Here is a 20339-nt window from a genome sequence, read left to right on the forward strand (position 1 = left end):
GGGACTTGTAAGCAAGAGGAGATGATATAAGCGAGGCACTGAGGCTAGAAAGACAAGGTTAGATTCCCGCCTGAACCCAGTGCTATGGGAAGGAAGAGGAGGAGTCAGGCGTGCAATCCACCCACCTGCAAGCTGTGTGGATGCAGGAACCTGGTTTTGTAAAGTTAGAAACACCCTATGGGGGTACATGGTACAGTGGTTAGGTGGGCCAACTGTGGATCAGCCTGCCCAAATTCCTCATCTACGAATGGAGGATAATAAAATTACTTACCTCAAGAGGTTATGGTGAGGATTAAAGGAGAAAATGATGTAATGTCTTAGCACATAAGCTAGAACCTTCTTTTTAAAATAATTCTAGTACCGAGAATTGGCTTATATATATTCCCAGTGCTGTGCTGATTTAGCTTAGACCAGCTAGTCAGGGCCAACTCCACACACCTTTGCATTTAGTGAATATCAGGTTGGTAGCTTGAAATTGGCAGTGACGGAAGTATTTACACCAAGGAAACTGACAAAGCTATCAATCTGTACCTGTTTCTTGAGAGCTGGTTCACCAGCACACTGTGAGATGCTCCGTGAATGTTGATTGGATTGATCTAGATTGAACTGAATTCAGTTGAAAAGTGAGTTAAGGCTACAGGACAATAATCAAAAGCTGAGAGGAGAAAAAAATGTCTGCCTAGAAAAGACAGAATAAGACCTTGGCCTTGGCATGAGTGGCAGGTGTAAATGGAACCCGACTTTTTTACTTTAAGCCAATACTTCCTTCAGCATATTTTTCTACCCATTTTTTTTTTTTGCTACTGTCTCTAAAATAAGTGTGAAAATGACGAGTGAAATAGGCAATAACAAGCTTTAGTAACATCTGAGGTCTGAATGCTCTAGGAGACAATTTCAATGGTTTTATTCTCTCTGTGAAGAAGAGTAAATCCAGGAAGATATAGATTATAATAAGTTAGCTAAGACGAAAAATAATGAAGAAAAAATCAAATACTGCAGAACAGAAAAAATATTGTGATACTTTAATAATATAAGAAACCTTGCCATCAAACACTAAAGGGAATTTAAGGAAGTTATGAATGACACAGAAAAAGCAAATATGAACACCCATAAATTGTGTCAACACTTGGTCAAGTTAAGACAGAAAAATAAGAACACATCTACCTCTTTTGGAAGTCAAAACATTTACCCATTTCTAAGCTCTTTGATAGAGATTGTACCAATCCAAAGAAGAATGAATGAGAAAAGCCCTTTAAGAAGTCGTCACTTACATGCACCCCAATATTCATAACAGCATTATTTACAATAGCCAAGAAATGGAAATAACCTAAGTGTCCACTGACAGATGAATAGATAAAGAAGATGTGGTATATATATACAATGGAATAGTACTCAGCCATAAAAAAGAATGAAATAATGCCATTTATAGCAACATGGATGGACCTACAGATTATCATACTAAGTGAAGTAAGTCAGAGAAAGATAAACATCATACCATATCACTTATATGTGGAATCTAAAAAAAGATACAAATGAAGTTATTTACAAAACAGAAACAGACTCACAGATATAGAAAATAAACATATGGTTATCAAAAGGGAAAGGGAGGGGAGGGATAAATTAGAAGTTTGGGATTAGCAGATACACACTACTATACATAAAATAGATAAAAAATAAGGTCCTACTATATAGCACAGGGAACTATATTCAATATCTTATAATAAGCTATAATGGAAAAAAATCTGAAAAAAGAATATATGTATATATATAACTGAATCAACTTGCTGTACACCAGAAATTAACACAATATTGTAAATCAGCTATACTTCAGTAAAAATAAAGTCATCCCTTGTATACAAATAAATGAACATATCCACAGGCTGACACCCCAGAAATTAAGATTATAAGGATTGCTATTCTAGTCCAGCCTTTTAGAAGACCTCAGAGGGGAGTGTGAGGAGATTACCTTCAAGTCAGATAGTCAGGGCCTTCTTACACAAGACAGTGGGTTGTTCTGTGGTATTAGGCTAGGAGTGAACTAATGAAAGAATTCAGCCTCTATGACCTACGTGCCAGTTCAAGTTCAAATATAGTCATGCCATTTTTCTTTCTTCAAATTAGTTCTCAGGATCCCATTTTCTTTTATTATCAGGTAGACTAGTCAAGATCTAAATCCTCCCCTCCATGAATGATCTAAGAACTCTAGGGGCATTCTTGGTTCAAATGGGGTCATGTCTACTTCTATCCCAGGCAGAAAGTGAAAAACAAAAGTTTTGTCCACTAGTCCTGTTGCTTTAGCTGCCATAAAATTGCCACACTCTAATTGTGCAGAATCTAGTAGATGCTTGTCCATTTGTAGGAGATGCTCTCACTAACCCCAGTACTACCACCTTACTAAGCTTTAATATAATGACCCTCTTAATTCACCACTGTGTGTTCAACCACTGTTCCCCAAAGGAGAGCTACGATGAGAGAATCACTGAAGACAGACGAACTTTCAACTTCATCCACATACTCCACCAAAACCAGCCACCCCCAAATCCTTTAATGCTTTTGGCCCAGACTCCCAAGTACCTCCCTCTCAATTCCATTCTGTGGTCCACAGTATTTTTTCTTCACAGCAGGCTTTGGACCAAGCCAACCCTGTCATCCATGACTAATTTCTTTAAGTTTACATCATGGAAAGAAAGGGCTGGGTCCTTGGTTCCTTCCTTTCCAGAAGGCCCTGGATGCTTTAAGTAAATAGTCTCAACCCCTCTCCAGCCAAGGGTCCCTGAGAGGAAAACCTTCATCAAACCACTACCAAGTGCTTCCCTTTATGTGGAGAGTCACCTGAGTAACCTCTCTCAATAACAAGTATCCCCTTCCAGGTGACTTGTATCTCTACTTGTATGTAAGGTATAGAGTGGCTGACATTATTTTTTAAGTTCCACCTCATGACGCACAAGATGAGAGAATATTAAGAACGGTGAGAAAACTTAGAAATAATCAAGGACAACCATTTTATTTTTTTATATCGGTATTGGAGTATAATTGCTTTACAATGGTGTGTTAGTTTCTGCTGTACAACAAAGTGAATCAACTATATGTACACATATATCCCCATATCCCCTCCCTCTTGAGCCACTCTCCCACCCTGCCTATCCCACCCCTCTAGGTCATCACAAAACATCGAGCTGATCTCCCTGTGCTATGCAGCAGCTTCCCACTAGCCATCCATTTTACATTCGGTATTGTATATATGTCAGTGCTACTCTCTCACTTTGTCCTAGCTTTCCCTTCCCCCCCATGTCCTCAAGTCTGTTCTCTACCTCTGTGTCTTTATTCCTGCCCTGCCACTAGCTTCATCAGTACTGTTTTTTTAGACTCCATATATGTGTGTTAGCATACAGTATTTGTTTTTCTCTTTCTGACTTACTTCACTCTATATGACAGACTCTAGGTCCATCCACCTCTTTACAAATAACTCAATTTCATTCCATTTTATAGCTTAGTAATATAAGGACAACCATTTTATTTTGAGGATGAGGAAACTCTCTCTGATTAAGATCCTACTCTACTTTAGCAAAAACTGTGACTCACTTCTATGCTCAAGGCATTATTTTTATGACTCTATGTTGGCACTCAGATTTTGGACAGCCAATAAATTCAAAAGACTGTCCTCCAGATGGGAGGGTGGATAGCTAAGGCAAAATAAAGCCCACGAATCTCCTTGGTCAAATTTTTGATTCGTGCCCATTTCCTCAACTGGAAATATTTCTTTCAATTAGCATTCTTAATAACTTGAGAAGAATGGTGGGGAAAGCAAGATTTAAAAAAAAAACATTTAAGTCACTCAGTTTCCATAAACGCCATCATGAATTACATACTGCTGTTGTAAGGATATACATGAAGTTCATATCAAAAGGACAAAAAGAAATTGATAGCACTGAAGATGAGTCATCATAAGGTCTGCAGAACCATTCTGCCTTTTGAGTTGTGATCCATTTTCTATACGAACAAAGACCTATTAGTCTTCTGAAAATGTCCAATCATTTATCCATTCAGAGAACAAAGAAAAGAGCAGCACAGTATTCATCACCCTCTTTCATTTTGCAGCACATAGGATGAGGGACCATTTTCCTGCCGTATTTACCCAGAATAGGGACATCTTTCCTTGTTATCTGATGAGACACAATCCCACTTCCAGAATCTGAATATTCTACGTTGAAAATGCTCAAAAAGGACATAACCTTTTTTCTCTAAGATAACAACTAATTTCCAGTCAGTGAGTAATTCTTTTTCCTGAAACATCCACTCAGTGGAAAACAAATGAAGAGGGGAAAAAATTAAGTAAACAAATCTGAAAACGAGGCCACAACACACAGAGATGGAGGCACCTCTACAGTTAACGGTCAAGAAAAGCAGGCACTTTCAGATTTAACTCAAACAAAATCGAGGTTTTTAACTGGCCCTGATTGAGCCTCACTCAATGAATGACTTCCAGTTCCTCTGGCTCTTTGGGACTAATGGAGAGAATTATTTTTAGCACAACTATTTGGAAACCTCTGAGAACTTGGATCTGCTTTTCTGTCTGGTACCAAAGCAAGATTTTCTCTGAGCTCTCATGAAAGATCCTCAGTCTCTTGTGGATTTAGAACTCTGGAGCAACCCACCATCCCAGAGCAAGGTATGGTGTTTACTCTTTTTTTAGAATTTTGGCAGATGTGGCTGCAATGTCCTATTTCATTATGGTAGCTTTTGAATTTATTAAACAGATGGCTCTGGAAGAAGAATCCATGAAACTGAAAACCTGGGTTCACATCTCTGGTCTGACACTAGCTTTGTGACCATAAACAAGTTAGCTGACTTCTCTGGACATTGGTTCCCTGTCCGACCTACCACAAAAGGGTTCTTAGGAAGATGATACAGGCTTAATGTTGCTCTGTAGATGACAAAATATTTGACAGATGTTAGAACAGATTACTGTTGTGCCATCATAGCCTTTTACATACAACAGACAGAGCTTTATAAATTATGAACTGTTTATAAGAATAAATATTGATGAATATTTTCCTTCATTCAACCTTTGTTGAGCCTCTACTGTAGATCAGTCTTTGTCCTAAATGCTCGTGATAGAGTTTGCATTTTGGTGAAGAAAAAGCAATAGTTAGCCATAACACAATGTGGTTGTGTGGCCATGCTAGGTGCAGTAGAGACAGGAGAAGGAAGGGACTTCATGGCCAATAGAAGAAGCCATTCTGAGGAAGAAAACCAGGACCCCAAAGAGAGAGCTGAGGAAGAACAAACAGAAGGCACTGGGGTGTGATCAGCTCAGGTCCGATCCCGTCTTGCTCACAGTGCACTCCTAGTGAAGACAGAGGATGACAAACCCTTCTGTTGTGAAATCCCTTCCCCTGCAGGCCAAGGATATGTCTCGTTTTGGCCTCCATGGTTACCTATCCTCCTAATGATTTCCAAGCAAAACACATTTTCAACTTGAATTAGTAATCGAGCCCTTTGCCATGAAGTAATGTTACAGCTTCCCTCACATGATGTCAGGGAAAACCCAACTGTTTAGAGACAAAAGAGCTCAGTTCAAATCCTGCCTGGGCCATTTTTAGGGCTGTGTGGACTTAAACCCTCAGACTCTCCATTTTATTATATGTAAAGTGAAGATAATAGCACCAACTTCATAAAAGTGGTGTGGGGACTGAGTAAATGGTGTTTTTAAAGCACAGTAATAAGAATACTAGTAGGTTCCATACATCCCAATTAATCTTTTTTTTACTTAGTTTTTTTGTGGTAAAATATACACAACATAAAATTTGCCAGAGTATGCAGTTCTACAGCATTAGTACATTCACAATGCTGTACAACCATCACCACCATCCATCTCCAGAACTTTTCATCTTCCCCAACTGAAACTCTGTCTTCATTAAACACTCACTCATCATTTTCCCCTCCCTCCAGCCCCTGGCAATCACCATTCTATTTTCTGTCTTTACAATGTTGATTATTCTAGACACATCATATAAGTAGAATCATACAATATTTGTCCTTTTGTGACTGGCTTATTTCACTTGACATTAAAGTCTTCAAGATTCACCCATATTGTAATATGTGTCAAAAATTTCTTCCTTTTAAAGCTGAATAATATTCCATTGTGTGTATGTGCCACATTTTGTTTAACCATTCATCTGTTGATGGACACTTGAGTTGCTTCCACCTTTTGGCTATTGTGAATAATGCTGCTGTAAATATGGGTATACAAACATGTTTGAGCCCCTGCTTTCACTACTTTTGGGTATACCCAGAAATGGAATTGCTGGATTATATGATAATTCTATATTAAATTTTTTGAGTAATCACCGTACTGTTTTGTACAGCAGCTGGACAATTTTACATGTCTACCAACTACATTTTAATTTTTTTCCAGCTTTATTGTGATATAATTAACATATAACGTTGTGTAAGTTTAGGGTATATGACATGAAGATTTGGTACACATATGTATTGCAAAATGATTAACACAGTAAGATTAGTTGACACATCCATCACCTCAGGTAATTATTATTTTTTGTGTGTAATGAGAACATTTAAGATCAACTCTCTCAGCAACTTTCAAGTGTATGATACAGTATTGTTAATTATAGACACCACGTTATACATTAGATCATCAAAACGTATTCATCTCATAGCTGGAAGATCCTTTGTTTGTACCCTTTGGCCAACAACTCCTTGTTTCCTCCACACTTCAGCCCCCGGTAACCACAATTCTACTTTGTTTCTATGAGTTAAGCTTTTTATATTTCACATATAAGCAAGATATTTTGTCTTTCTCTGTCTGATTTATTTCACTTAGCATAATGCCTTCAAGGTTCATCCATGTTGTCACAAATGACAGAATTTCCTTCTTTTTTGTGGCTGAATAATATTCCATTGTATATTTTATACACACACACACACACACACACACACACACACACACATATCACATTTTCTTGATCCATTCATCTGTTGATGGAAATTTAGGTTTCTCCCACATCTTGGCTATTGTGAATAATGCTGCTATGAACATTGGAGTGCATGTACCTTTTCGAATTAGAGTTTTCATGGGAATACAGACATCTCTTCAAGGTAATTATTTTCATTTCCTTCAGATAGATACTACCAAAAGTGATATTGCTGGATCATATGGTAGTTCTATTTTTAATTTCTTGAGGAATCTCCATATTGTTTTCCCTAGTGGCTGTAGCAGTTTATATTCTCACCAACAGTGTACAGTACTCCTTTTCTCCATGTTCCCACCAACACTTGTTATCTCTGGTCTTTTTATGATGGCCATTCTAACAGGTGTGAGGTGATAGCTTATTGGGGTTTTGATTTTCAATTTCCTGATAATAAGTGATGTTGAGCATCTTTTCATGTACCTGCTGTCCATTCATATGTCCTCTTTGGAAAAATGTCTATTCAGATTCTTTACCCATTTTTAATTGGATTATTTGGTTTTTAGTATTGAGTTATATGAATTTTTTATGTATTTTGGATATTAACCTCTTCTCAGATACATGAGTGGCAAATTTTCTCCCCCATAGGCTGCCTATTCATTTTGTTGATCATTTCTTTTGCTGTGCAGCTTTTTAGTTTGATGTAGTCCCACTTGTTTATTTTTGCTTTTGTTGCTTACGCTTTTGGTGTCATATTCAAAAAACTGTTGCCAAGACCAGTGTCAAATGCTTTCTCCCTGTGTGTTCTTCCAGAGGCTTTATGATTTTAGGCCTTACATTTAAGTCCTTAACCCATTTTGAGTTATATTTTTGAGTGGGGTGAGATAGGATTCCAATTTCTTTTTTTTTTTTTTTTTTTGCATGTGAATATCTAGTTTTTTCCTACACCATTTATTTATTGAAGAGACTGTATTTTGCCTGATGAGTATTCTTGGCTCCCTTGTCAAGTATTAGTTGACCATGTATGCATGGGCTTATTTTATTTTATAATAAAGAAAAAGCATGTTATTTACTGAAAGCTCTCAAATTGTGGGCACATTTTCTAGAAGTTGAATCTTTGCACTGATTTATTCAGTATTTCTCCAAGTATTTTCCATAGCTAATTTAGCAAAAACAAAGGGTTTTATGACTTAAAATGTTTACAAAACATTATATACTACATTCCTGCCTTACAGATTCAAAATACACATTAACATGAAGGCTTCAAAATCTACAGTACCACAAAGTATTATAATTTTTAAAATAGGTATTTTAAAAAATTAAAGATCTGTTACTTTGTAATTCTTACAGAAAAATAGAATAGAGAGTCATTTACAACTAATATCCAGGACAGATCTGTTCAAATTAACAATATTTCCAGAGCTTTGATTTTCTAACTCCAAAGGAGCACACTAGTGGAAAAAAATGGTACATTTTAGCACATATTCTGCATAAATGTACATAATTGAATGCAATCTTTCAAAGTGTTTTGTATGAGGAGTGACTGCTAATGTGTATGTTTCTTTTTGTAGTTTTAAAAATGTTCTAAAATTAGATTATGGTGTACATTGAATTGTATACCTTAAATTGGTCAGTTTTATGGTGTGTAAATTAAATCTCAAAAAGCTGTTTAAAAGTATTGTAATGTGTATAGAGCCATGACTCACATAGTTCATTCCCAGCCAGAATAACCAAATTCATCACAGACAAGTGGGGCAGTGGTTAAAGGATGGATTTTTTAAATACAAGGTATTGAAAATATAAAGTTGGATCCCTACCTCACACTTTTTAATCAGAAAGACTCCGATGGCTCAAATTTTAAAGGTGAAAAAAATGAAAATAAAATTGAAAGAAAAGTGGGAGAATTATTTTTATTATCTTGAAGTGGGGAAGGCCTTCTAAACACAAGAAATTGAACCCCAAAAAATGTCTTCAAGATAAAAAGATTTTTTAAAATACATGAATGAAGTGAAAAAACATACTGGGAAAAGCTATTTGTTGATCATGTCATAAACCACATGCAAAGAATATACATATAGATATCTATCGCACTATTGTTTGTAATACCACAAGAATAAAAATGTCTCAAGTATCCATCAGTAGGTGACTTGTTAAATATAATAGATTCTTACAATGGATATTCCATAGTGACTAAAAAAAGAATGAGGCAGCTCTGTCTATATACTGATATCTCCAAGCTAAGTGGAAAAGCAAGGTGCAGGAATTTGCATACAGTATGCCTACAGGCAGAAGGACCCACAAGAAACTAGCAACAGTGATTGCCTCTAGAGAGGGAACCTACATGTCTGGGAGACTGAGAGGAAAGAGAAGAGATTTCCTTTTCATTGCACATCTTTTTTTAATTTTATGAAGGTGCATGTTTTATCTATACAAAAATAAATATTTTAAATACTTTAGACTATACAAAATTAAAACAACTTATATCCTTTATCTGTATTTCTCAAACAGATACTGCAAAAGGGACCCATGGATCCCAGGAATATTTCTTTAAATTCTCTCTTTCCTTTTTCTTTTGTAATATTCTCATATTCCATAATTTCTATCTAGTCTTTTTCCCACAAAAATCACACCTTCCCCGCCCCCAAAATCTCCTTTGCCCTCAGCCTGAGTTTTTTGTGCTAAGCACTATTCTAGGTGGTTGGAGACATCAATGGCTTAGACAAAGATCCCTGCCCTCATGAAGCTTACATTCTATCAGATAGAGATATTTACAAATTTAAAATCATAATAAAATTAAGAATAATCTAGTAAATTAGAGGATGATGAGTACAATGGAGAATAGAAAAAAACAGAACAGAAAGAGGACACGTCATGGGTAGGAGAAGGTCGTTTGCAATGTTAGATGAAGAGGTGAAGGTTGGCTTTAATGAAATGGTAGCATTTGAACAAAGGCAGAAGCAGATGAGAGAGGGAGACATGTAGGCATCTTGGAGAAGAGAGTTCCAGACAGAGGGAAGAGATAGTGTGAATGCCCTAAGTCAGAGCATATCTGGCATCTTCGAGAAACATCAAGGAATCCAGTGTGACAGATGATGAGGAAGTGGGAAGGGAGTAGAAGAAGATGAAGTCAGGGAGATAAGAAAGGTGCGCAACCAATCAAGTAGGGCCTTGTAGACCATGTACCATGAGGCTTTTGACTTTTAAATGAAATGAGGAACCATTACCAGATAATGCCACTGTAGTTTTCCATTATAACCCACACCCCTTTGTCATCCTGATGATCTGAGTCCCAAGCCTCAACCCAAGCCACGCACCATTATGTCATCATCACAGGTCAGGTGCAACAACACCTCATCCCTCAATTCTGATGAGGATTATTAATGGATAACCATTCTGAGCACCTTTCAAAGTATTCAAACTGGGAATGCTTTCAGCATTTAAACTACTGTGCAGACAATATTCTAGTGCATTTGTCAAAGAATTGCAAGCCATTTGTTCAACGAATATCTTTGTTTCAGTTGTTTTAACTTATTCTTTCTTTGAGTACCTTTGCCTGGCCCTTGGAAATATTAACATCCTTCTTCCAAGCACATCCTTAAAATTTTTTCATCCTCTATCCATCATAACCTCAACTCTGACCAAACGCTCCTTCATAGACTGATCCCCAACTATTGGCGTGTGTGTTCTCAGCATCTCCACCAGTGTCTGAGATGTCACTGCCTAAAGCACCTTCTCACCAGATCATTTCAAGTCCCTCTTAGGACCAGCTCCTGGCTTCAGCTACAGCATCGCATTCCATGTCTGGTTAAAAGCCTCCTTATAAGTATCTATTCTCCTCTTTTAAATCCCTTCTCAAAGCTTCCTCTAATAAGTTTTTTGCAAGATGGAAGATCTAGCAATTTAATCATCCTGTCTTGTTTTAAGTGACAAGGGTTTGAATAAAAGATTCTTTCCATTTTCTTTCATCTGAGGCACCTTTGGAAGGGCTGGTATGTTTATCAGTTCTGCTGGGCTTTTCAAAACGTGCCTTAATCCCAGGTGAGTAATAAGATAAATAATTTTGAGTTTGTGTTCTATAAGCAGACAGGGCATAGAAAAATGTTCTCTTTGATTTTTTTTGGTGGGGGGGTAAGAGCACTGGTAACATGGAGATGTGGTCAAGGATACAGAGCCTATATTTGGATAAGTTGCTTCAGTTTTTCACTAATTAGATTTCTAGGAATCAGACTTATTTTGAACCACATATGCACACTATGTTTTTCTCAGTTTGCCATTCCTATGCTCTGGCAAATTTCTGGATCTAATTCCAAGATGTTACAATTTCCTCATGGGCACTATAAAAGTGGTACCGTGTGCTGGCTAATTTTCTGATGTGGCTGTCAAAAAAAAAAAGAAACTCTTATCCAATTGCTTTTCCCACTTGTTATGATTATCTCCTTTTGGCAAGTATATACCAGGCACATACATCAAGCATTGTACAGATTTCTTTTTTTTTAATTTTATTGATGTATAGTTGATTTACAATGTTGTATTAATGTCTTCTGTACAACAAAGTGACATATATATACATTCTTCTTCACATTATTTTCCATAATGGTATGTCAAAGGATATTGAGTATAGTTCCCTGTGCTATACAGTAGGACCTTGTTATTTATCCATTCTATATATAATAGTTTGCCTCTGTTAATCCCAAACTCCCAATCCTTCCCTCCCCTACACCCTCTCCCTTGGCAGTCACAAGTTTGTCCTCTATATCTGTGAGTCTGTTTTCATTCTGTAGATATGTTGATTTGTATCATATTTTAGATTCCACATATAAGTGATATCATATGGTATTTGATATGGCATCATATCTTTCTCTTTCTGACTTACTTTGCATAGTATGATAATCTCTAAGTCCATCCATGTTGCTGCAAATGACATTATTTCATGCTTTTTTATGGTTAATATTTCACTGTGTATGTGTGTGTGTGTGTATGCATATATATATACCACATATTCTTTATCCATTCATCTGTCGATAGACTTTTAGTTTGTTTCCACAGATTTCTTATTAAAGCATAGGTCCAACCGTGCAAAAACTGCTCATTTATACCACCCCAGAATCACATGTATACTCCCACCCAAGATGCTGATAGCTCTAAGACATTAGCCTAGAAAATCATGTGTCCTAAGCCTACACTACACACCCCTCAGCCTATATGCCAAATGTGATGCTAATAAATGATCTATCATCCTCAGTGGCCAGGCTTTGTGGAGGGAAAAACCAAATCCCATTAGATCAGAGCTGAAGAGATCTGTTGCCTGCTTCACTCGGACCATGTGGCAACATGTGTGATTTAATTTCACTCAGCTCTTTAATTGAGCCCCAGTGCTAACAGCTTAATGGGACAGTAGGGCATTATATCCTGCAGATTTTAAATTAAAGTTTGAGACACTTCCACTCAGGACATGCACAGTACTCCAATTAACACTAATTGGCATTATACATGATTATCAAATGAAAAACATGATTTTCCTGAAAATGTCACTTCCTTTCTCTTGCTTTAAAAAGCCTATAAATTCTAAGAAAATGACTGTGTAAGCATGCAAAGATTAGATATAAAGATGTCTATCTAGCCTGGTGTTTATACTAGCAGAAAACTGTAAGCAAATGTCTATAATGGGGAATGTTGTACATAAAGGATAGTAGAGGAAAATGCAACAATTTTTTTTATATTATGAATAATTTTTGACATGGGAAGATGCTCACGACATATTGTTAAGTGAAGAAAAGTTAAAGACTTGCAGGAATGTCATAACATCACTTTTCTTCATAGCATAGAAAGAAAACACCAGAAGGATGTATACGTCAAAATGTAAAGAGTAATTATCTGTGAGTGGTGAGAATAACTTTAATGTTTATCTTATTCATTTGCATCTCTAATTTTCCTTTTAAAAATGTGTACTTTTGCAAAAGCAAAACATTGTTTTTCAAAGTCCACCATTGATTCCTGCAGAAAAGAAAATGCAACAAAGTGATTTATTCTGGAATTTTTAAAATCTTCACCGACTTCATCTCCACCAACCCTTGTGTGGGGCACTGAGAACTCTCTATCAATTAAGTGTTAATAATTTTCAATGGAATTATTAGGGAAAACAGGGTATTTAGACACACATGGAGAGGTGAGCCCTGGGGTGAATTTTTGCAAATGTCCATTCTCATGTTCAGTATGTCAAAAACCCCACCTAAGAGGGTGCATTTATGTCCGTGTGTTTCTCTTCCAGAGCCAAAGATGTTTGTCTTGCTCTATGTTACAAGTTTTGCCATTTGTGCGAGTGGACAACCTCGGGGTAATCAGTTCAAAGGAGACAGCTACTCCCCAAGATATATCTGTAGCATTCCTGGCTTACCTGGACCTCCAGGCCCCCCTGGAGCAAATGGTTCCCCTGGGCCCCATGGTCGGATCGGCCTTCCAGGACGAGATGGTAGAGACGGCAGGAAAGGAGAGAAAGGTGAAAAGGGGGCTGCAGGTAATGAATGAAGTTCCATAAAAAACACCCTCTGTCACCCCCACCTGAAAATCACTCCCTTGTTTTGTTGCTTTTTCTAATGAGAATTGCCCTTTAAATCCCTTCTCAACTTCACCTTCATTAATCATAACAATTTACTGAGTCCTCACTATGCTTCAGATACTGCTCTAAACCCTCTACCTGCATTCTCATTGCATCGTAATGGCAACTCTTTCAAGGGGACGTGATCACGTTTTATACATGAGAACACAGAGCAGTAGCATGATTAAATGAATTACTGAAGACGGAAGTGCATGTCTAGTGACTGGCAGAGCTGGAGTCATCTGGAACATCTGATGTCCGTGACCTCTGGGCTGGTACAGCCAGCGGGCAATGGTTGCATGCGAAAGAGCATGGATGGATAGACAGACAAATGGATGGGGAGGAGACAGAGAGATGAAGGAGAGGCGGGAACTAGGAGCCAAAAGCACAGGGGCCATCCTGCTCTGCACTCATATCCTTAACAAAGACACAGAAGGCTTACTTGTCACAAAGGAAATGACAATAATACTGTATAGCCTACATTTCCTAGTTCAACACTCTTCCACCTGTCCTGTAGCAGCTGAAATATAGATGTCTTATTGCTCTTTACAGCAACACAATTGTGTCCTACTCTTTCAGTAATTTTCACTTTTTTCCCCACAAATAAGTTGGCCCATGAAGCTTGCCAGATTCTGCAATCCTTCAAAGTAAACAGAATTGAAACTCTAACAAGGCTGTGTTAACCCTAAAAGAGGAAAATTTGGATGGAATCAATCTTTGAAAACAAGTTTCTGAGTGTAAAATGTGGAACAAAAGACAGGAAGAAAAAATCAGTAGATCTAAGAAATACATCTCTATCTAGTCATTGCACGTGATTTACTGTTATTATATGAAACAATATCATAATATATATTCAGAAGATTAGATACCAATTCATTGCTGAATTTATCATGCAGAAAATATTTGGCAAATAAGAAGCTACTGAATCTATGACCCTTAATCAACACTAGATAAAGTATCTTTAGGTAAATTTTCAACATCAGATAAAGAACTTTTCATTTGGAGCTTACATTTCATCTTTCAAAGGCTCTATTTGGTAGCACATATGAACACTCTTACTGCTGTATCATGATCATGAATACATTTGAAATCCTATAATAATAACACCAGGATCATAGTTCGATATTACTGGCCCTTTTAGTTTATTGTGTCTAGAAGCAATAATGTGGGAGTCACAGAAACATTCACTGGAGTCAGAAAGACATGACATCTTCAATTACTAACTTAGCATCCTTGAGAAAAAAACATTTTTGAGACTCAGTTTCCTTATTTGTAAGTCGGGGGTAGTAAGTGCCATTGTGAAGATTAAGGAAGATAATACATGTAAAGTAATCAATAGAATAAGTGTCATGTAGTAAGCATTCCGTAAATGTTTGCTGTTATTATTTATTACACTGTGATCTGAAAATATTAGTCTTAGCTAAGTTTGTGAATATCCAAATCCATATAATAAACTAGAAATGAGCTATCCATTTCATGAGGTAGTTCTAGTGTTATTTAAAGATATGTATACGGATATGTATTCAGAGCAAATTGAATGTTCGTAATTGTGACAATTTTAACCATATATGAGATCAGCTATCCCCATATTCATCAATCCATTCATTCATCCATCCATTCATGCATTTTTCATTTAACAAATTTTTTTTGTGCACCTCTTGCTCTCCAGTATTGTTCTAAACCAGTGTTTCTCAACCTCCACACTGATGATATTTGGGTCCAAATAATTATTAACTGTGGGATGGCTATCTGGTGCATTGAATGACATTTAGCAGCATCCCATTGGACGTCAGTGACATCCCCCACCAATTGTGACAACCAAAATGTCTTATGGCATTGCCAACTTTCCCTTGGTGGGCAGTGTTTAATTGCTCCCAGTTGAGAACACTGTTCTAGGGAATGCAAACATGAACAAGACATTGTCCCTGACTTAATAAGCAAACATTTGGGTGGGGGAGGCCAATATGGAAACACATGATTACAATATGTCACTATCATCATCATCATCACCATCATCACCATTAATTAAGAACTTACTGTGTCAGTAATTTTACATTTAGTACTTAATTTCAGCCATAACCTTATTAGCTAAAATTATAATCAATAATAATAATAATGTTACAAATGACAAAATTGAGATTCAAAATTAAAAAAATAAAACTTTCCCAACCTTAGTTATTTAAATCCAATATATATTGATACATACACAAGTAAGGATATACGACAGCTAAGAAAGGTAAGAATGCCTTTGTGATCAATGAGGAGAAGCACACCTCATTTACAAACAATAAGAACAGAGTCCTCTGGCTTTGAGAATTAGCTTTTAATGTGGCTGGAACTGGACACAACTTGGCTGGAAGCTTCTGCTTCCTGTTTCCCCTTTAATACCATATATGTCTTCTCATTCATCCCCACCGCATCCACCTCAACCCCCTGGCAAGGTCAAGCATATGTCTTCTCCAGCTTCCCTCCTCTAAATTACAAATACAGAGTTTATTATACTGAATTATCAATTTTCTGTAAAAATATCTGTCTCCCTCATGGGTCTATAGCAATTATTGTGGTAGCATATTTTTAAAATTTAATTTAATGTGAATGCACATCCACATAAATATCTTCAAATAACACTAGAACCACCTCATGAACAGATTATTCTACTTCATTATATGGCTTCGGATATTCATGAACTTAGCTATGGCCCATATTTGCAGATCACAACATAATATGTCATAACAGCTAACTTGAGGGTAGGACAGGCGTCATTCATGTCAATGGCATTCAGCCCTTGGAACAGTGCCTGGCATGTAGTGGATGACCAATCAGTATTAGATGGTTTAGATAAATGTATGCATGCACACATACATATATGATGGATGGATGGATGGATGGATGGAAAAAAGAAATGGCACTGAAGAAAAAATCCTTGTAAGCTTGTTTTGTGGAGAACTAAGAAGAAATTCTTTCTCTCTAAGCTTCAGTATCTAAGCATAGACTAACACTCCATAATTCTCCTCTCTACCCAGCATATGTCTGACTGAATAGGGAGGGGGAATGATTTATCCCTTCATTCCATTCTTCATTAATTGGCTTTTATCAAAAGGGTAAATCCTTCATACAAACAGAAAGAATTACTGTAAATTATTACCACTAGTCCCTGATTATCTAACTCTCAGCAGTTCAAAATATTAAATAGCTGTAGAGATCCAAGTGTTGAGATTATAAAGATCTTTTCATGGCTAGCATTGTGAAATTGCATCTTAGTATTTACGGTTTCATCTCAAAGAATTTTCAAGAAGATGAAACCTCAAGCAATCTAGTCCAACACCTTCGTTTCAAGGACTGGGAAACTAAAGTCAGAGAGGTAAAGCCCCTTCTTCACAGTCACCTAACTAATCCATGGCTGAATTAGGGCTGTCAAGTCTACTGAGTCACTGTTTACTACTTTCCCAATGGCTTTAGAGTGAACTTAGATCCAATTTCTTCATAGTACAAAAGGGGCATTTGAAACTAAGACAATAAGTGACTTGCCCAAAGTTATAGAGGCAAAGAAATTTCAGTACATAAAGAAATTTAATGGCAGAAATTGTTACTGATGCCAAAATGTCTTTTATTGATGCATCAGTCACTGATGAAGACAGCAAAAGTTAGCTCCTATTGAAAATAAAATAACAATGTATAAGTTGTAGTCCTTGATTCGAAAGTTAATTTAATAGTAAAATAGTATTCATATTTCATTTCTACCAAAAAGAAACAAACATTGAAAGATTAGACTATTATGGCCTTATTTCCAGAAATAAATACCAGTTTGTTCTGGCTGGAGCTAGTGGAATTTCGACTTAATAACAAAAGTCATCTAGAGCTGGAGGATGGTCCTATGATCAGTAACAATGCTGATCCTAGTCACCAAAAAAGGGTTACATTCATTATTAGCATTTTCTAGGCATCATAAATTATTACACAACCTCTTTCTAAAATTACTGAAACAAAATACTTGATGTTTTAAGGGTAAAGCTTTAATTCTCCTGAAACTTGTATTATCCAGAACATTTCATTGTTAAATTTGCCAAATAACTGAAAAACGATCAAATTCATACATTGATGTATGTGTAATATTCAAATAAATGATATCAAAGCACTATCAAGATAAAATGTTTAGCTTAATAAAAGTTCCTGAGAACAAATACATAGTTAAGAGTAAAAGTACACAATATAACAACAATATGCTTTCCCTGACTACAAAAGTGCATTACAAATTACCAATCATTTGGATACTTTTCAAGAAAATATTTATGGAATGGATTTGGCCATAAAATTGAATGACATTTTTTATGCTTTTAAGTCACTGTTATTACATATAAGGTTTAAAAATTAAATAGATTTTGTTTATCACTTTCAACCTATGATCACATTTTCTCTACATTTAGCTTATGGTTGATCTGTAGATATAAATATCTGAACAAACAGAAAATATTCCAGTATGATGATTTTGAATTTGTTGAAATCCTTTCACAGCCCTTATGTATTTTCTACAAATATGGAGACCCAGAGAAAGTAAAGGACTTGCCTAAAATAGTATAACCATTTAGCTGCAGAGCCAAAAAGAATTAAAGTTTTTTTTATTTCAGCCCCAAAAGTAAGAGGCATTTTGATGAAGGAGAAACATCACTAGGCTAAGACTTGGATTCCAGTCCTAGTCTTGCTACTGAAGCAAGTTTCTTCACCCCTCTGGGATTCAGTTTTCTCCTCCAAAAAAGAACTCCTGCACAGTGGTGGCAGTCACTGTTGTCTGGTTATCGTGACATATTGAAGAGCCCTTACTGTGGTGCACTATACAAATGACACTCTGGCCACTGCCCCAAATGTTCAGATGCCAGAGTCAGGCAGGCATGAGTTCAGATCACAGCGCCATCACTCCCTAGCTCTGTTTCCTTGAGCAAACTAATTTCTCCATGGCTCAGTTTTCTCATCTACAGTGGAAGTAATAATAATTCTTAGTTCATAAAGTTGTGCAGGGCTTAAAGAATATAATGCATGCACCTAAAGCATTGACCCTGATACATTGTAAATGTTCAATAAATATGAGCTAATCTCACTTTGATTAACTTTTTATTGGGTTGGCCAAAAAGTGCGTTCGGGCTTTTTCCAAACCCAAACAAAACTTTTTGGCCAACCCAATATTAATAATCCTGATAGAAGTAGAATGGCGCATAAGACTAAGTAGCCTCTAAGGATTCATCTTGTTCTGTCTGCCCCCATGACCTCACTCTGGGGAATAATATCATGCTCCTTGAATTCCTCCTATAGAGATAAGTATCTATATGTGTCTAATTTAGCAGCAGGTAATGTGTCATCAAAATGACGGTTACTTATTTTAAATTAATCAGGTTTTAAATGAGTTCTCACATATTCAGGAAAATGTTCTTGACATTTTGATGAAATTTTTCTATTTCCATTTTAGTGCATCAGTGATTTATTTAAATATTAATTATGTAGTAGTATGCTGTTGAAAGTTGACTGAGGAAAAAAATTTAGGGTATGTGGGCATGTTGTTTGTGACTCTATATTTACAGAAACTGTTAATTAAACTATAAACTCTTTTTGAAGGTTTAAGAGGTAAGACTGGACCACTGGGCCTTGCTGGAGAGAAAGGGGACCAAGGAGAGACTGGGAAGAAAGGACCCATGGGACCTGAGGGAGAGAAAGGAGAAGTAGGTCCTGTTGGGCCTCCTGGACCAAAGGGAGACAGAGGAGAGCAAGGGGACACAGGGCTGCCTGGTGTTTGTAGATGTGGAAGCATCGTGCTCAAATCTGCCTTTTCTGTTGGCATCACAACCAGCTACCCAGAAGAAAGGTTACCAATTATATTTAACAAGGTCCTCTTCAATGAGGGAGAGCACTACAACCCTGCAACAGGGAAGTTCATCTGTGCTTTTCCAGGAATCTATTACTTTTCTTACGATATCACATTGGCAAATAAGCATCTGGCAATTGGGCTGGTACACAATGGGCAGTACCGCATAAAGACCTTTGATGCCAACACAGGAAACCATGATGTGGCTTCGGGGTCCACAGTCATCTATCTGCAGCCAGAAGATGAAGTCTGGCTGGAGATCTTCTTCACTGACCAGAACGGCCTCTTCTCGGACCCAGGTTGGGCAGACAGTTTGTTCTCTGGATTTCTCCTATATGTTGACACAGATTATCTAGACTCCATATCAGATGATGACGAGCTCTGATGAGGACTGCTAGTCTGAATGTCCCAAGATCCTTGTGGCAGACACATTGATTTAATCTGGGGCCCTGGAAGGTGGGGCAAGCAGAAATGAGATCCAAAAAGACACCCACTCAGATTCCAGAGAATTTACAGATAGTTCTAGTAGAATTTATTAAAACAGGTTGAACCACCAAACCATTGAAACCACACCAAAATGAATTCTATAAAACAATAACCCCAGATATGTTTTCTCAAAAGTGATGTTCATAAATATTTAAACAAATTAAAGACAATGTTACAAATTTTCTATTAAATTCCCTGAGTGCTAAAACCAGCTGGCAATGATATTATATCATTAAATCTTCATAAAATTACATTTTTGCCTGTTACTTAAGAGAGTCATAACATCCCAAAGTCCTTGACTATTCTCAAAAAGTAAAAACCCAAAGGTAAGAGAAGCCAAGTAATTTCAAGCAAGCTAAAGAGAATTGATTATTTTACTATATTATTCACTCCTTCATGCTTGTATATATTCACTCAACAACTCTTTAATGAGCCCATATGAGCCAGACACTCTGATGCTGGGTCAGATTTAATGATA

The 20339-nt window shown here is 36.8% G+C and overlaps 1 protein-coding gene across 3 annotated transcripts; it reads left to right on the forward strand.

Moving 5' to 3' along the window:
• Positions 1-4647: 4647 nt before the first annotated feature.
• C1QTNF7 (C1q and TNF related 7) lies at positions 4648-19760 on the forward strand (the record flags this gene model as incomplete). Of its 3 annotated transcripts, none has more annotated exons than XM_079713597.1 (3): positions 4648-4669; positions 13198-13443; positions 19129-19760. In XM_079713597.1, the coding sequence occupies 2 exons, from the start codon at positions 13206-13208 to the stop codon at positions 19758-19760; spliced, it is 870 nt and encodes a 289-aa protein (XP_079569723.1). The 3 variants fall into 3 exon arrangements, with proteins under 3 accessions (XP_079569723.1, XP_079569722.1, XP_079569721.1); XM_079713596.1 differs by lacking the exon at positions 4648-4669 and adding an exon at positions 7095-7119; XM_079713595.1 differs by lacking the exon at positions 4648-4669 and adding an exon at positions 8184-8214.
• Between the last annotated feature and the right edge of the window lie 579 nt (positions 19761-20339).

The sequence above is a fragment of the Hyperoodon ampullatus genome, assembly GCF_949752795.1.
Source record: "Hyperoodon ampullatus genome assembly, chromosome: 1".
Taxonomy (NCBI): domain Eukaryota; kingdom Metazoa; phylum Chordata; class Mammalia; order Artiodactyla; family Ziphiidae; genus Hyperoodon; species Hyperoodon ampullatus.